The sequence below is a fragment of the Lolium rigidum genome, chromosome 2 (genome assembly GCF_022539505.1).
Source record: "Lolium rigidum isolate FL_2022 chromosome 2, APGP_CSIRO_Lrig_0.1, whole genome shotgun sequence".
In the NCBI taxonomy this organism is placed as follows: Eukaryota; Viridiplantae; Streptophyta; class Magnoliopsida; order Poales; family Poaceae; genus Lolium; species Lolium rigidum.
The window spans coordinates 129,457,086-129,475,930 of record NC_061509.1 but is presented as its reverse complement, the minus strand read 5'-3'; the positions used below and the strand labels follow the sequence as shown (position 1 = coordinate 129,475,930).

At 43.0% G+C, this 18,845-nt stretch overlaps 2 protein-coding genes across 2 annotated transcripts; both read right to left on the bottom strand.

Annotated features, from left to right (window-relative positions):
- Nucleotides 1–9,910: 9,910 nt before the first annotated feature.
- On the bottom strand, nucleotides 9,911–13,860 carry LOC124687230 (chaperone protein ClpB1-like). The gene is made up of 6 exons (XM_047221036.1): nucleotides 13,111–13,860; nucleotides 11,649–11,803; nucleotides 11,200–11,540; nucleotides 10,838–11,117; nucleotides 10,568–10,765; nucleotides 9,911–10,451 (listed from the first exon to the last, which is right to left on the bottom strand). The coding sequence occupies exons 1-6, from the start codon at nucleotides 13,751–13,753 to the stop codon at nucleotides 10,149–10,151; spliced, it is 1,920 nt and encodes a 639-aa protein (XP_047076992.1). The 5' UTR covers nucleotides 13,754–13,860; the 3' UTR covers nucleotides 9,911–10,148.
- A 106-nt stretch (nucleotides 13,861–13,966) lies between these two features.
- Nucleotides 13,967–14,433, bottom strand: LOC124690103 (the record flags this gene model as incomplete). Its single annotated transcript, XM_047223538.1, has 1 exon — nucleotides 13,967–14,433. A coding segment is annotated over exon 1 (453 nt), but the record flags the coding sequence as incomplete, so codon positions are not given.
- Between the last annotated feature and the right edge of the window lie 4,412 nt (nucleotides 14,434–18,845).

Genomic DNA, 18,845 nt, shown 5'->3' with positions numbered 1-18,845 from the left:
CCACAACAAGTTTAACTGAATCAAAATGTAAAAGATGCTCTGCTATATTCTTCTGTCCTAAGACTTCCAAAACATGCAAGACAACCATCATTTCGGAGTAGATTTATTCTGGAAGAAAATTTACACTTAAAAGGAAGCAAAATAAAGTAACCACTTCAAAAAATAAAGAACCGAAGACTAACCAGATGCCGTCACTTGCTATAAGAAGAAACTCAGTATCATCCGTTATGACCACCTAGAAAAAAAAGGGCAATTTCCATTAGAAGACACCCATGGAAACAATTTATACTCCACTTGTAACACAACTAAATTACAAACTTACAGTGCAGATGTTAGGATTGCATGTCACAATTTGTTCTGTAGCAGGCAAACAGTTTGACTTGAAATGAATATCGCCTGAAATACAAGTAGGCAAATTGTCAATTATAATGAAATGCAGGGAGTAGATAGATTGCAAGTATGCATTTGACCAAAAAGAATGAAATAAGATTATACCAATAGATCTAGACATGGCTAGATCCCCATTAACACCATAGCTTCCCAACTGAAATCTTGTCGCACACCTAAAATGTACCCGATCCCTGGTTACTTGCCCTCCAGCATTTTGAATTCTCCGACGTTCATCCATTGCCTTTGGATAAATGGATAAAAGGACTTTTAGGCACCCACTGAATGCATTTTATTATGACGAAAGAGCTGAACAATTAGGTGCCATCTACCTAGACATTTGATAAGGGAACAGTAACTATACCTGACCATTCCTTGAGAGTACGCAGCGAGAATCACCAACACTTCCAACAATGATCCGGTTTCCGCTAATGAGAGCCACAGAGGCTGTGCTTCCTTCAGAGTAAGGGGTTCCCTGAAATGAAAAAGTTTCCAAATTAAACTATACGAAAACCAATTCCAACTCTTATATGGAATAAAAAACAGTGATAGTCAATGAGAGGAAAAAACATTTTCTGTGTGCCCTTTGATAAAGAAGCAAACAACTGCAAGAATGAATGATGAATTCGAGCACACGGAAAGAGGTGCAGCTATTTCTCATGGCATACCTTGATTTTCGGAATATGATAAGTGATAACAGCCAAGGTGCAATGAGCAACAAGAACTTAGGAGCATTTGACCTCCAACTCATAAACCAGGCACTCAACATAACAACTACTCCAACTTCCAACTCAAAAATTGGATAAAGGAGTAAAGCGTATCTCCAGAAAGTACCATAGAGCAGTAGAGCAGCCTGCATATTCCATATCACACCAATCGACCCCTTTCATGTTCATTTTTACAGATTATAGTATGCATATTATCCAAGCGATACAATCTTAGTTAACTTCTTCAAAAGCTTGATACTGAAAGCACATTAATTACTTGACAATCCATTTGGAGGAAACCAAACCTTAACACAAGCAGGAGCCTTGAGACACTTTAGCAAATTGAAACTAAAGCGGTGGCAGGGGTTAGCTAACGCCCTCCATTCATCATCTTCTCGAAGCTGCTCATCCATTCTGCAACATTTGAGCAGGAACAGTGATAACATATTTCATATTTGCACATGTAACATGACCAACCTTCTTTTCTATGAGAACAAGACAACTATGAACAAACAGGTGTAATATTGACACTTTCACCTTTGACAACAGAAAAAGGATAAAACTTACAGAGCGTGAGATATATGTACATGATTTAGTTAAATAACCTGAAAAACATGTGCCCCACAGCATCATCCAGATTGTTCTGGTAATCTTCATCCTGTAGAAAATATAATAAGAGCCAAAATTAAGCTTGAGATTTAACCACAAGTACTTGTGAGCCGATAAAAAATATTTAGGATAGAATTGATCATATTATTGCACACAAGTAATGCTATTATGCTAATTATTACTACCTGCTTAGTGGATATTGCGCAGGGTTTCCTTGTGGCGTCTGTACCGTTGGCTTCCAGCAGCAAATTGGTTTGAGCAACAAGAGCAAGTTGCACTGTTACCTTTTGTCTGCTGGCTAAACTTCCTGTGTACTCTTTTGTAGTGATCCGCCATTGAAGTGGGATGTAAGTATCTCGGAGTACATGGTTTATTGATATCAAGCGACTCAAAATAGCACTGAATGACACGAAACAAAAACTAAGTGAGAGAACAACACTTTGATGCTTACCAGTTAACACAAGAGGTGTAATGCTGACCTGCACGCAGGGGCGATTGGCGCCGTTGCAGCTCCTGAAGAAGCCAACGATGGCAGCCTCCTCCTCACTGAGTCCTTCCGCCGCATCGGCAGCAACATCTTGGGCCTCAATAGGCTCCTGCTGCTCGTGAACCATGGCTTGGTTACCATTGTCCATGCGTGGTTGGGACTTGGAGGGGGTTGCTTTCCTGAAAGTTAAAGTATGAGTATAGTAGCCTGAGAAACGCAATCCAAAAAGAAAAAAAAAATGCTAGGAAAAGAAGAAAACTGAATGTATTGACAGTGACCGCATTACAAATCATTACATGCCAGAAAACTTGATTCGTAAAGGGTTAAGTAGCTCCATCATGCTACTGCATGTACAGATTGCATCCTCGGATGCTTATATAATATGCAGAAACAACATTCTCCTAACAGAATATAGGGCTTTGCACCGAATATCTTACAGAAGAACCAAACCACACGAAATACCACATGTATACAAGCTTCAGGAACTCAAATCATAATGGAATTGGGCGAATGTATGAAATGAACATAGTAGAATAAGCAAGAGTGCACGATCTCATTCAAGAAGACTTGGTGGATGCTTGATTTAATTAATGGCAAGGCACATTTATTAGGACTCAACAGCAAACACGAATAGACGAATCCAGACACAGCAAGAACAACAGGAGGAATCAAGAATCCAGGAACCGAAGAAGCCAGAAGATCACACGAGTTTTGAAGCAAAAACAGCAACAACACTGGCAACAACAGCAATAGAAACCAACAAATATGTCGTCGCCGAAGAACAAAATTGGTCACAGAAGGCTGACGCACACGGCCCTCTGCTCGATGAGTATCCCACGAACCGAAGAAGCAGATGAAACTCACGAGTTTTGGATCAAAAACAGCAACAATAGCAAGAGGAATCAACGAACATGTGATCGTCTCAGAACAAAAGTGGGCACAGAACGCCGACGAACCGTGCTCCTCTGCTCGATGAGTAGCCCACGAACCGAAGAAGCAGAAGAATCCCAGAAGTTTCGAATCGAAAGCAGCAACGATAGCAAGATGAATCAACGAACAGAAGACCTTGAGCCATTGCGGGGTTTGTAAGTATGAGTATAGTAGACTAGGAAATGTTATCCAAGAAAGAAAAAAACTAGGAACTGAAGAAAACTTAATGTACTGATACTGACTGCGTTACAGATCGTTATATGCCAGGAAACTGTATTTAAGAAAGGGTCAAGTAGCTCCATCATGTTACTGCATGTACATATTGCATCCTGGGATGCTTATATAGTAGGAGGAAATTGCATTCTCCTAACAGAACATAGGGGTTTGCACCGAAGATCTTACACAAGAATGAAACCGCACATACAGGCTTCAGGAACTGAAATTATACTGGAATTGGGGGAATGTATGAAACGAACAGAGTAGAGTAAGCAAGAGTGCACGATCTCATTCAAGAAGTAAGACTTGGTGGATGCTTGGTCTAATTAATGGTAAGGCACATTTATTAGGACTCAACAGCAAGCACGAATAGACGATCAAGACACAGCAAGACTAACAGGAGGAATCAACAAGCATCGTGTCGCAGCAAAATTGGTCACAGAACGCTGACACAGCGTGCTCTGCTCGATCAGTAGGCCACGAACCGAAGAAGAATCCAGAAGGTCACACGAGTTTTGATGCAAAAAAATAGCAACAATAGCTTGAGGAATCAACAAACATGGCGTCGCCGAAGAAGGAAATTGGTCACAGAAGGCTGACGCGCACGGCCCTCTGCTCGATGAGCATCCCATGAACCGAAGAAGCAGACGAAACTCACGGGGTTTGAATCGTAAACAGCAGCTATAACAAGAGGAATCAACGAGCATGCCGTCGTCTCGGAACAAAAGCGGTCACAGAACGCGCGCCGACGCACCGCGCTCCTCTGCTCGATCGACGAGTAGCCCACGCACGAACCGAAGACGCAGAAGAATCCCACGAGTTTCAAATCGAAAATAGCAACAATAGCAAGAGGAAGAATCAACGAGCAAGCCGTCGTCTCGGAACAAAAGCGGTCACAGAACGCGCGCTGACGCACCGCGGCTCCTCTGCTCCATGAGTAGCCCACGCACCAACCGAAGAAGAAGCAGAAGAAGGGAATCCCACGGGTTTCGAATCGAAAACAGCAACGACAGCAAGTAGAATCAACAAGCATGGCGTCTTGGAGGAACAAAAATGGGCACGGAACAGAATGCCGACACACCGTGGTCCTCTCGTCGATCAGCAGCCCACAAACGAACCGAAGAAGCAGAAGATCTCACGAGAGAGGAGAGTGGAGGATTCGGGAAGAGGAAGGGACGATCACCTCTCTCACCTTTCCTCCGCTGCTCTGCCTCCGCTTCCGCTTCTGCTTCTGCTCGGAGTCGGAGAAGAGAGGGGAAAAGTTTGTTGCGGTGGTGCAGAGCTGCATGCGGCAGCAAATATACAGCTCGCCCGGCAGAGCGACGGAGGCTGCGTTTCTTTCTCGGACTCCGCACTGGCACGTTCCCTGCCCTCCGATCGCTAACCGCCCGTGACGTGGATGATCGGACGGCCCTGATGAGCCCGTGCGAGACACGTGTCCCAGGGACCAGCCACGGCCGTTTCATCAGAACGGACGGCCCTGATGCCGCCCGCGTGACGTGTCTTCCGCTCGCCGCCCACCAGTCGCCACCCGGGAGGGGACGCCGCCGTCACGCCTTGCTCCGCGCCCGCCGTCGGAGCCGCATCCAGCTTCACGGATCCCAGCGCCCGCCGTCGCCCTCGACCCCCCGCTTCTCCGGCTGGGAGGAGACCGGCCGAACGGCCGATTCCCCGCGCCCGCCATCGCCCTCGGCTCCCGCTGCTCCGGCTGGAGACGACCTGCCGAACGGCGGCGGATGCGGCGGGCTCCAAGAATCCCCGCGCTTGCCGTCGCCATCTCCGTCTCCGTCTCCGTCGATTCCACTCGCTGGCCACCCCCAAACTATCTTAGCCTTTGTCCGCTCACAAGGTGGCATGGTGCGCCGCCGCAGCTGCCGGAACCCCCGGCTTGCCCTTCCTACCGGCACTGAGAAAGCCGAGCGAGATAGATTTTTCTTTTTATCTTCTTTTTTGCCAAGGCTTATTCTCCATTTCCGGAGCAGCGAGGAGGGCGGAACACTCGAGATATTGGGCCGTGTCGGCCGAGTTCAGCACAACATAATTTTAAAATCGGACCGGACCGGCGGTTGAACCGAAAAAACAGGAATCGGAGGCCAGGCAACCTAGGAAAAACCACCGACCTGCCGGTTTTGACTTGAACCGGCGATCGAACGGTTTGGTCTAGGTCAAACGGTTCAATGCGGTTTCCGGCAAGATTGAAAATAACAAAAAGCAAGGGTTTTACAAGTTTTCTCTATTGATCTGTAATGATTTAGTCGTCGCTCGTCACTTGATGCTCAATTCTATTTCTCATTTTGGAATGTATATGCTCAGACAAACTTCAATTTCTCTCACAACCGAAAGTGCTACAAGTTTTTTTTAAAGCGCAAATAGCAAGCCTTTGCATGTTCAGAGCACTGCATCCATAAGTCAACCACCATTCATCTAGAGAAATGAAAAATGCATATTAATTATAAAATTAATATAGAGGAACAAAGGAAAATAAAGCGGCATACCATGAAGCATTGTATCTATCATTAATATCTGCCACTCGACCAAAATCACCCTATGCACCTCTAAAAATCCTCATCTCTGTTGCCAAAGCCTTGCGTAAAGCTGGATTTTTTTGCTGCATATCTCTCAATAACAATGTAACTCCAGAAGTAGTGGTGTGATACTTTGACATAACCTCTTCAAGTCTTCATTATATTGGTTGGTTGGGTTAAACCAAAATCCAGATGCGTGCTGATTTTTTTTAAGTGCTTATCCCACCTCTCCTCTATAGCTTTAAGAACCGGCTCTTGGATTGCTCGCTTTTTTTTTTGGAACCTCTTCTCAATCTCTTATATTGTACAATGTGATGCTCAAAATACATATCTCACTAAAGGTTTCCAGAAGTTATAAATGGAAGCACAATATTTCTAAAATTCTTGATCCAATACAAGGTCAACAAAATGTCGTGATTTTGCTTCTCCTGCGGAACGTCTTTTTGCTTGTGTATACTTCGCAATGCAACAAAATTAGTAGCAAAGCGAGATGGTGCTGGATGAAATATCCCATGTCCATTAGTGAATGCCGCATAAGAAAAAGTGCGTTGCAATGGTTGTACAAGTATCTAGTGATTTTAGATGCATCTTCTACAACTTCTTTCACTATTTCAAGCTTTCCCAAATAGTCAAGATCAAATGCAAACACTCAGCAGCACTAGGAGACCAATAAATTGAAGAAAACTTAGACTCTAATTTATTTCCAGCTAGTACCATATTTGAGGCATTATCAGCCACAAAATGCACCACATTTTCAGATCCAGCAAAGCACCTGGTGCGCCGGCAGTATTTGCTGAGCCTGACCCGGAGCAAATACAGACGAACGGCCAAATTATTGCCGGCGCACCCACACCTTGGTGCGCCGGCAGTAACCTGGACACTTATTGCTGCCAACCCACTCACCCACACTACTCCCACACAACCCGACCCTTCTCCCAACCTAGCTAGTTTTTGCCCCTTTCTACCCATAATTTAGCCAATTTTATCAAAGAAATTAATATTTTTTAGCAAATCTTCCCTTCCTACGTGCATCTCCCACATCCCTATGTAGATCTAGATCTCTCTATCCCGCATTGACCGCTCAATCTAGATCTATATCTAGAAAGTAGGAATCCATACGTCGTGGTCGGTGTGACGTCTCGATCTCGACTACTAATATATCAACCAAATAGGTGATTAATGAACAAATTGAGGAATAAAATCATCGTATATTGGAAATTTGAAGCAAAGTGTGTGTGGCATATATATGTTGTGTTTGTGTTTATGTCGGCGACCGAGCGATTTGATGAGATGAAATGAGTTGCCAACGTTGCGCCGAAATGTTGATTCGTTAAGTTTCCGTTGCGACACATTTCTGGCGCTCCTAGGTCGTTAGGTCATAATGGTCATCAAGATGAGGGAAAGCATCGTGATGAGATATCTCAAACACGTGATCGCCGATATGTATGAAAATAACCTCATAGAGAGGTATTGTGTTCGTGTCAAAAATGCAAACTAGGTAAATTACTTCAGAGACATTGCAATCATCAAAATCAAAGTCATTATTATCAAAGGTAAAAGGACTATTGTTTCCCATACTTCGAAAAAATTCAGCACTCTTATCAGAAATAGTTTCAGTGGTTCTAGGCAATTTTGTAGAAGGAGTGGGGACTTTTCCTACACCAATTATTTTACCATTAATAGTACGAGGTTTGCTAGCATTGAGACTTCAGCATTATTAGTGGTGATAATGGTACAAACTTTAGTCATATTATTATTTCTAGCAATTTCATCCTCTCTTTTCCACCTAGCATGCAATCAGCCAACATCCTAACATTGTCATCAATTCTAACTTCAATAGCATTCAAAGTTTCGCTTTCTTTAACATCATGAGGCGTAACCTTTAATTTAAGAAGTTCAACATCAAGAGCAAGACTGTCAACTTTAGAAGCAAGAACATCATTTTACCAAACTTTTCCTCAACAGATCTATTAAAAACAGTCGTTTGCTAATAAAGTCCTTAAGCATGATTTCAAGATCAGAGGATGCACTTCTATTGTTGTTGTAGGAATTACCAAAATAATTTCCATAAGCATTACCATTATTAGAAGGATATGGCCTATAATTATTACTACGAAAATTACTCCTATAAGCATTGTTGTTAAACTATTTTGCTTTTAATGAAGTTCAGATCAACATGCTCTTCTTGAGCAACCAAAGATCTACATTCAAACTAGTGAAAAGTTAGTTTTCCTTCCAGTGTATAGTCACAGTTTGATACCTTATAAGAATCGAATTGCTATTTTTTCGTTCTGCATCTTTTTTTATGGGCAATGTCTTCGTCACCCCCCCCCCCCCCCAATGCTCAAATCCTCGAACCACCCTTCGTGGTGATTTCTTAGGATCCTTTAATTAAGTTCTGAAAATAAGAAAATTGCCCTAAACTTGTACGGGTTTGATTGACCCCCATGGTGGTTCCATAGTGGATTGAAATTTTTTCCTTTTGGTGGGAAGGCTCAAGTAGAATACGGTAAAGCTTTCGTGGTGTTTGGAATACTTTGATTTTTACAATGTTCTAACGGAGAGTAGCACAGTAGCACTCGCAGGAGTGTGATCTTCGAGATATATCGTCGTCTCCGCTTCACCTTGTTTATTTTTATACACAAACTCTTTTCTTATGCACTTTACTTTGCAGCAGCCTTCGTTCTTGATGTTATATATATTGATATCACATTGTTGTTTGTCTTGCTTAGCAGAAGTTGTTTTTTGCACGTAGGTGAATCCTAGTGATATAGGTTTTACGCTTGACAAATTAAACACTAGTTTTATTTGTTCAAGTTATTAGCTTAAAAGTTTTTAACCGTCTATTCACCCCCTTCTAGGCGGCATCCGTGTCCTGTCACCTCTCCTGGCTCACGCCATGCCTCGTCGGCTACATACCACGTGGGGGAAGCTCACCTTTTCTGCCTGTGAGCGGTACCCGCAGACCGCCGAGGAGCATGAGGCGGTGGAACGCGCAGCGACAGAGCGAGATGGCACGGAGGAGATGGACGAGTTCGTCAAGGAGGGCGGGGTAGGACGAGGAGGTGGAATTCGGCGAGCCGATGACAATCGGCGAACATGACGCCCTAGTCGCCTTCTTCGAACCCGCTCACCAGGAGGCGGTGCATGACCGTGGCCTCGAAGCTGTGAACAAATCGAGGAGCAGGAATATTTTATGATTTGCCACACTTTTCTTTAAAGTGTTTATTATTTGTCACATGATCATCACATGTCAGTGAGATATAAAATGGCAAATGATAGAAGTGCAAAAATGGCAAATGATAGAAGTGCAAAGAAGTGCATCCGCCTCATGCAACATGTTTAGGTTCATGCGAACAAAAAAAACCTATAATTTAGGTTAGAATTTTTATCCGCGGTGACTCACATGAACATACACGACCAAGATGACTGGAGTCTCTTTCCAACAATGTTCGAGGAGTGCTAATGAGGTGACGCACGAACTTGCAAGGTTTGCTTATGCTTCCAAGCAAACCTATGTGTTGGATGGTGATCCTCCGAAATTTATTTTGCCATATCTAATTCGTGATGTAATACTTTTATCAAATGAAATGAATAAAATCGCCACCAGGCATTTCTTAAAAAAAAAATTACCGGTGGAAAATAATGATTGCTCATCATATGACCGAAGATAAGGACATGTTTAACATTCCAGAAAAAAACATTTTTTTGAATGTCAATAAATATAATCCATTAGACACATATTTTTTAATTGATCAAAATTTTCTTAAGTGTTTAAACCTTTTGAGAACTTGTTAAGAAAAATTCATAATCTTGTTTCGAATATTATTACGAATCCAAAATATTCAACTTGCACTTATTTGCACCCATTTGGATTTTGGAACCGGACAGTTTGTTATCTTTCTGAATGAAACTATAATGCTCAGAGGGGTCTGAGAGCAAGTGCCATCCTAGCATGGAGAATGCTAGTAGCCTAGTACCCAATCGACTGGGATTTTGAAATATGAAAACAAATACTCCCGCTGGCACCGCCTCTGATTCTACGAAAGAGTAAGCACTGACCAACTTACACAGAAGGTAACCGTCTCATATTAAAGCAACTTAGATTAAAGCTACATAAACGATGCACCAGTTTCAAGCTATCGCCCGGGAAGAAAGTGCACTAGCAATAACGTGGTAATAACCTAAACCAAGTAACCAACTGCCTACATACTTCATTTTGCTGCTGGTTTTACCCAACACCCACAAAGCAGCTTTGCTTGCCAAAGCAAAGCTGACCAGACTAGCTCATTCACTTGCCATCTGCTGGATGCTGAAGCTTACCACCTTCGCCTTCTTTGCTACGGGACCAACCTCGACCACATCATCGCTGCTGTCGTCAGAATCGCTGGGAAGGTCCACCATTGGCTTCTTGCCCCGCAGATCTGCTACCTTCTTCTTCACCACTTCATACTTCAGCCCCTTCCTGTCAGCCGTAGCATCAATGGAAACAATGGACCCCTCGCCGGCATCTCCTTTGACCAGTAACTCGGAGAGCTTCGTCATCACATTCTTGTGCACCCACCTCCTTATGGGCCTTGCGCCATACATCTGTCAGGAACATAAGCGCGGTTACCAAAACATACATAATTGTGAATTAGCATCTCCTGGTTATGCGACTACACTAGCGTGATCACCCACAGATGTTGAAAATGAACGTCACTTACAGGGTTGTACGATTCTGACAAGATAACATCCATCGCGGCATTACTTGCAGTTAGAGAGATGCCCTTGTCAGCTAAATTGGCAACGGTACTCTTCATCTGGATTTTGACAACCTCCTTTAGTTTGTCATGCGAAAGAGGTTCAAATATCACCATCTCACTCAATCTGTTGAGGAGCTCAGGCTTGAAGTGTTTCCGAACCTGCTCAAACAGTACATATGCCAGTCAGAAGGTAGCTGCTGCAGCCTTAAGAAAATGGTTTAGTTCACAAACCTGTTCCATAACAAGACCACGTGCAGCTTCCATTGTTGTCTGTCCATTCATTCCTGCTGTCAGGTGCTCTGCTCCCAGATTTGAGGTCATAATGATGATGGTATTCTTGAAATCCACAGTCCGGCCTTTACCATCGGTCAACATACCATCATCAAGAAGCTGAAGAAATACATTGAACACCGAGGGATCTGCCTTCTCTACCTCATCAAAAAGAATGACGCTATATGGACGCCTCCTAATTTTCTCAGTTAGTTGTCCCCCATCTTGATGACCATGATAGCTTTAGAATGTTACAAAAGCAACATTAAAATCAGTCAGTGAGTATGAAAATATAATGTGGACAAAGAGCACAATATACAAACCTTGGAGGTGCTCCAATGAGGCGCAGCACAGATCCACTGGTAACATACTCAGACATGTCAAAGCGAACCAACATTTTCTCACTGTTAAATAGCTGCTCAGCAAGAGCTTTCGCAAGCTCAGTCTTTCCAACGCCGGTCGGTCCCAGAAACAGGAAAGATCCTATCGGTTGGCCAGGTTGATCAAGACCAGCCCTGGAGCGTAAGACCGCTTGCGCGACCAAATTGACCGCTTCATCCTGGCCAACGACTCGCTCATGCAATCTGTCAGGAAGGTGGATTAACTTATCTTTCTCCTCTTGATCAAGCGTAGTGACAGGAATTCCTGTCCATCGACTCACAACCTTCAAATAACAACAAACAGATCGCATTGTAACAATGGAAAATATTCAAAAAGAAATCACAATGACACAATGGAAATATTAACGAAGGCACCATTAACAAATGCCTACTTGTGCAACATGTTCTGGTTCAAGAATTCCTTCCTTCACTACTACAGCAGAGCTACTTTGTGCTGCGGTCACATGTCTTTTGCTGTCAATTTGCATCCTTGTAGTAGAGCATGCCTCATCAATCAGATCAATTGCCTTATCAGGAAACTGACGACCTACAGGCAACAGTAAGATTCATTACTTTTCTCCAACATTAAGTTGGCACACAATTGCATGCAGCTCAATGGGAGCATTCGAATTTGCTCCATTTACTCATAGACATTGGCACAAATTTACTCAATCTGTGCACACGATTTTAATGACAAGACTCAATCTTGCGCGTCGCTAATTTGACCTATATAATATAAACTATACAATAAAAAATTATACAATTAGATAATAGAACATATAAAGTTTCTAGAGATGTATCTTCTTTGATATATACTTTATATTAAGTTGGTCAAATTGACAACCTAGGACTACGCATAGGACTAATAAAATGATATGGAGGGAGTAGTATGAATGTATGATCACTCTTGCCCTTGAATTGTACTGCCCAACAGAACAAAACCTTTATGTACATAGTTACAGTATGAGGTGACAACGTAAGGGCCGGAATTTGAACCATGACAAATCAAGGCCATACCCAATTTTGATCGCAAAAAAGAAAGAACACTATTTTCTTTTCCTTCTTTTTATTTTCATTATATTTTCTACACAACTACGTGAGTGAAACACGTGTTTGATTCATGAAGAGCTCAAAACTTTTGAGATTGATAGGGTTCGCAAATAGCATACATACAGACAAAGTAACATGTAATCTAATTGTCTTGTTGCCCCATCTATTGACATATGAGCAATAGAGAATCTCAATATGCTTCACAAATAGGTCTTTTTGCAGATTAGCTAAGAAACAAATTAGATTCTGAATATAATTATAATTCAGTACCCATGTCACTGTTTTAGTAATTAATTGCACTTTATAATGTCATGGCATGTGACTCATGCTATTTCTCAGTAGATTATGTCATCGTATGTGCACTCATGCTTATTCTCAGTAGAAGCAATATAAGACGGTAGTGCTTTTAGCCACTGGATCACCAGAACACTTGGTAATAGCAAGTTAGAGTACATAGTTACAGTAATAGGAAACTCTTCAGATGCTAACAGCTAACAGCTACTTATTTCCAATTATATGTTCAGATGCGAGCAAACTCTAATGTTGAAATGCGGAGTATTTGTGTCTCTCTCATATCTTCCACTATCGTGTTCAAGTAGATCCTGAATTCCACTAATTTCAATTGCCTTTTGGAATGAAAAATCCTATCTGCGTATACAACTAACGATCATACAAAAAGCAATGTTTTCTATCAGCAACAGATATATCCACCAGCCACACCAAGCCAAACCCTAGGTGGCCATATTAATGCAGCATCAGCGAAACCAATGCAAGCAAGATGTAAACAAAGTTAAGATTGCTCACCAGTTATGTAGCGCCCAGCAAGCTGTGCAGCAGCAACAAGAGCAGCATCCTGAATTCTCAAACCATGGTGCTCTTCATACCTCCGTTTTAGACCCTGCAGAATGGCAATTGTTGCCTGTGTGCTCGGCTCCTCCACGTGCACCATCTGGAACCGCCGCTCCAATGCGGCATCTTTTTCGATGTACTTGCGGTACTCATCAAAAGTCGTTGCGCCCACACAACGGATACGGCCACGGGCCAATGCCGGCTTCAGCAGGTTGGCGCCGTCCATGCTGCCGCCACCGCACTTCCCGGCGCCAACGAGCATGTGCACCTCATCGATGAACAGAATAACCTTACTGTTTGCATCCTCCGCCTCCTTGATCACATTCTTCAGTCGTTCCTCAAACATGCCGCGGTACTGGGTCCCGGCCACCATCGCACCAAGGTCGACCTCCACAAGGCGCGCTCCAGCAAGCGCGGCAGGGACCGTCCCAGCGGCGATGCGCTGGGCGAGGCCCTCTGCAATGGCCGTCTTGCCAACCCCCGGCGCGCCGACTAGCACAGCGCTGTTCTTGGTACGGCGGCAGAGGATGCAGACAACGCGATCGATCTCGTCATCGCGTCCGATCACTGGATCGGTGTTGCCGACCGCGGCCGTCATGTCCCGTCCGTACGCTCGCAAAGCCTTCTCCTTCTTTGCCCCCGCCCTGGGCGCGGCGCCGGCGAGAAAACTGGGGCCACCTCCAGCAGAAGTGTTCAATGTGGTGGCCGGGGTTTTGACAACGGGCGGCTTCGGCGCGGATCGGGGGATACTACGGCCAGGGGCGTAGGCCGAGGCGGCCCACGAACCGGTCGGCGGCGGAGAGGTCGAAGAGGCGACCGGGCTCACCGTTCTTGCAGCCGGGGCCGGTGTGTACCGGAGGGAGGCGCTGGCAGAAGCACCGCAGGACAGATGGCGAGGCCTCAGCAGCGGATTCTCATCCGCCGCCTGGCCAAGGATGACGGCCTCCGTTGAACTTGAAGACGCCGCAGCCGCAGCCGCGTGCTTGAATCCCAAAGGTGCAGCGAGGGAAGCGCTGCCGCGACGGTAGATGGACTTGGTGTGCAGCCGAGACTGCCGGGCGAGGGACGAAGAGTACCTGCTGAGCCGGAGCAAGGTGGGGGAGGAAGGAGGGCTGTCTTCGTCGAGGTCGACGACGAAGCGGCGGCGCCGGCTGAGCGAGAGGTACTCATCGTCGTCGTAACCTTCGTATCTGCTGCAGATGGGAGGGACGTCGAAGGCGTCGGTGGAGGGCTGGACCTCGAAGTGAGTGCTGCGGGAGGTCATTGTGCGGGAGCGGCGGCGAGTCGGAGGGCTGGTTGAGTGGGGACTGTGGGAAGTAGTGGGTTCTGGGTTCCTTATAGGAGAAGAAGGGAAACGAAGCAGTCCCGGTTTTACTTTTACTGGGCATTGATGACGGTGGACGTGAGCGGAAAACTCGAAGCTGCAGTTAATTTTTCTTCGCTGGGTCCAGTCCCTTATCCATACGGCCAATATTTCGCACGGAAGGATGGAAACAACATGAACTAGATTTAGATGTGCGCCTTGGCGCACGATCCCGTGGAGCTCGTGCCACTGTTTATTTCATATAGTGGCGATAAAAATAATTGTCAACATAAATACACTTCTTATGTTTCGCTAAACGATGTCCCATGGATGAAATTAAGATAAACTACGACAAATAAATATAGTATATCTCATAGAAATTTGATACATCTTTTAAATAAAACCTACACCAACCGGGTCACCCAAGAGGCCTTCTTGGTATAAACAATTAGTGTTAGTTCCTTCGATTGTATATTATATATTTTATAGTTGATTAATGTTGTAGATGGAATTTAAGTTTCGACGATAGTGGTATCGACTTGATATCCGTTAGATGTCTAAAATTACCGTAGGTTTTCACGGTATTTTTTTTGTTAGATGTCAGATAGGATTGGCAATTTAAGAAAGACTTGAATATTTGTTAGATGTGAGGTATTGGATAGGCAATATTGGAAACACTAATAACAAAGTTAGATCCCTAGTAGATATATTTACATTGGATTAAATGGCAAATAATGTTGACGCCACTACATGTTTCCACTGCGAGACGGAATAGAGGGATAGAGCTGCATTACAGATACGTTGGATCTAATCTATAGTACGCTAAGGCGCCTGTTGTATTGAGTTAAGCATAGAAATTAGTTCGGTTCTACTGCTTCCAACCTATCAGTGGTCCGCATTGTTGTCCTCCTTGTCGGAGGAGAGTATAACGATGGTCTCCTTCCCTGGTACTGGAAGGACAGGGGATGCTTCAATGATGGCCTCGTTCTTGCTCTGGGTAGAGGATGGAGCTGAGATGGCCTCGTTGTTGTTTTTATTCTCCGTCTTGGTTGTTGCAGTTTTCCAGTCTACAGTTGTTTGGCGTCAGTTTGTGGTAGCAGATTTGCAGGGTCTGTTTGTTTGTCAAGGTCTGTGTTACCTTTACAATAAGCCCCATTCCATCATGACAAGACATTTTGAAAGGTAGTTAGTTCGTGACTCAGCTGGTTTCCGACAAGAGACAAAATTGCAGTCCATTTTTGCTTCAAAAAGTGTGCTTTCCTTCCTTCTATGCATGGAAATTTTGAGCATATAGATGCTGGTGAAATTCTAACAAGTATGAAACTAAAGAAAATTTAAATGGTGCAATGCAATAGCGAAGAACAGTTCACTTGCAATCTAAAAATTCAGAGTTCCATCTCTGGTCAACTAATGTTTATGGGCCAACGAGTGGACGCAGAACATGATGAATTCTTTGATGAAATCAAACATATACAACCATCTATTGATGGACCTTGGAATGTCGCTGGTGATTTTAACAGTCTGATCAGGTGAGGATAGAAGTATCGGCTGCATTGTCTGAAACAAGCCAGTTTAATGATGCAATTAGAGCCTTGCAGATTCAAGACTTCACTTGGTCCAATATTCAAGATCCTTCCATACAGATCATTGTATTTTGAAAATTGAAGCTTCAATAACTGTCCCAAAATCAAAGATTTCCGGTATGAAAATAATTGAAAGTTCGGAAATGGCTTTGTCGACTTGGTCACCGTGACCCGGAGTCACATTCCCTAAGTAAAGACACAACGAAAAGGATTAGCCGAAATCTAAAAGAGCTGAGAAAAAATATAGGGAGGTGGAGGAAAATTCTGAAAAACCCGATATAAAAGTTTTGGATGCGAACAAGTTTACTCAGGGGCCTTTATAGACTGCCTCGGGGAAGGTAGACCCCTAACGAAATTAGAGGGCTTCTTTAGGGATATGGTTAAGTAAAAAATGGAAAGTTCACTTCACTCTATTGTCTGGCGAAGCAAAACAACGTGGCAAGGTAAACCGGCACGTTCTAGGGGACGAGGATAAAAGGTTCTATCATGCAAGAGCGTCGTCAAGGCTTAGAACCAACCAAATAAAAATTATTAAGCATGATAGACTACCGCATTACACCCGGGATGCTAAGCAAAAAAAAATTGGCATAATATTACGTAAACATTATGGGGCATCTACCCCTATGATTGATCTTCAACAGTTGTACCCGAACATGGTTAATATGGCATATGGTTAACTAATTTATGAATATTGGCTAACCATAAGATAAATACACCAACTAACCTGAATTTTGCATATGCTGATATTTTGTTTCTCTAAAACAAAATTTTATGAGCATACTGAAATTTATGTGTACACAGGTAGAAGTGACATGTACCAAGCATCTGAAAACATATATGCACTAACAAAGAACAAATCCATTATCAGTACCTTTTGAAAAAAATCGTTATTAGTAAAAGGAAGAAATTTTTTTGCTGATATAAAAGTTTTGGATGCGAACAAGTTTACCTGGGTAACATACCTTATTTTTTCAAATATCCAGGTCAATCAACTTAGAGACTATATGTTTCGAGGTAGACCTCAGCACTTATCTCAGCACTTAAAGGAGCATCTAAATCATATGATAAATGATTACATATTGACCATTAAGATAATGAATAGAACTACAGTTTATTAGATTGACATATCAACACCTAAATGTTCAGATCTAAGTTGGAGAATACTACAACAGATTGCTCAATGAATCTATTCACAGTAAAATGTTATTTGTTGCTTCATTGGCGCTGAAGTACATGAAGATGCACTCAGAAAAGCAAGACAATACAAAAAAATCGTTCATTTCTTGAATTTCCATTAGTGATTACTGAATGCCATTCCATTAAATAAATTGAGTCACTCCAATATTGCAAGGACATGGTTCTGATAACTAATGCAGAGGCATACCTTTTCCTTTTGCCCGACATCTCCCCACTCAAATAGACCTGCCATGATTTGTTACAACCAGAAAACTGAAGCAGCACAACAAGTCTGGGAGCATTTGCCCCCATAAACAGCTGATTAAATCACTAATCTCACTATCAACTACGTGGAGATTCCTCAGCTGAGCCCGGAAAGCCGCCCGGGCTCGCTGGGCCGGGGCTCGCCACCGGACAAACGGAAGAGATCCATACAAATCCGACAAACGCATAACTAATCTCTCGAATATCCTAAAATTAGCGCGCATAGGCATAAACTGACTTTTATTTATTGTCATTTCAACAAGAGTACAAAAAGCTAGGCACTGACAGGATAGAAGTGGATGATATCAAATTGGGGAGGAAAGAACTTGGAAGATCTTAATAAAAAAAATAAGGATCCAATTTGGGAACCAGGTAGGGCATAACTCAAAGATCGTAACGAGAAGATATATGATCCAAACTGGGACCCACGTGTGTACTATCTAAATACTGCAGAACTGTATCATTTGTCATCCGGAAAGTAGATTCAATGCTTTATTTAACACACACATTATAATACGAGTATAGAGAAAATCACATATTTAATTAAGAGTTGCAACTAAATGTAAGAACAAACAAGCATGAATTTTGCGGATTGCTCATCCAAAATCATACAAAAGGAACTCAAGAACCAAACGGAGCTGTGGTGGCTTACCTTTGGTCGTACTAAATGAACAAAACAAATCAACTCTAAGGAGCAAATTACACAACCGTAGCAAAATCCAAGTAGCTCCACCTGTGACAACAGGGCTTAATCGATGAGCATATAACTATACGACACTCGGGGATACACCAACAACTTTAGAAAAGAATCAAGATGTAAAATAAATAATTGGCAGGAGTGAACTACTGAAATTATCTCGGTATAGGTACACCAGAAAAACAGGACAACCTAAGAACTTTTGCGGACAAATTTAATTCTAGAAGATTGATATCTGGTATATGTTCATTGATCGTACCACCACTGAGCTGAGATGCCGCTCAGGTCCTTCCCTCCGCAAGAAATAAATTTCACTTAGAGCGTTTACCGATACTCATATAAAGTTGAATGAATTGAGTTATTTTAGTAGAGGTATATATAATAAAATGCCAAGTTCTTGACAACAAAAAATGTACATAAGATCACTCTGTGCAACAAAAATTCAGTTCTGGACTCGTACAATGAATTGACGGATGCGACCAAACCATCCAACAAAATTTCACCATTAGATACTCTATAGAAAGCCTGGGACATATTCTACAACTTACATTTAGAGACTACTTAAAAAAGCAAGCCTTTCTCGTGACACAAGTTCCCAGAAATAAATGTAATATAAATAATTATAAGCAAGACAGGAGCAGGTACAATATAAGCCTTTCTCGTTACA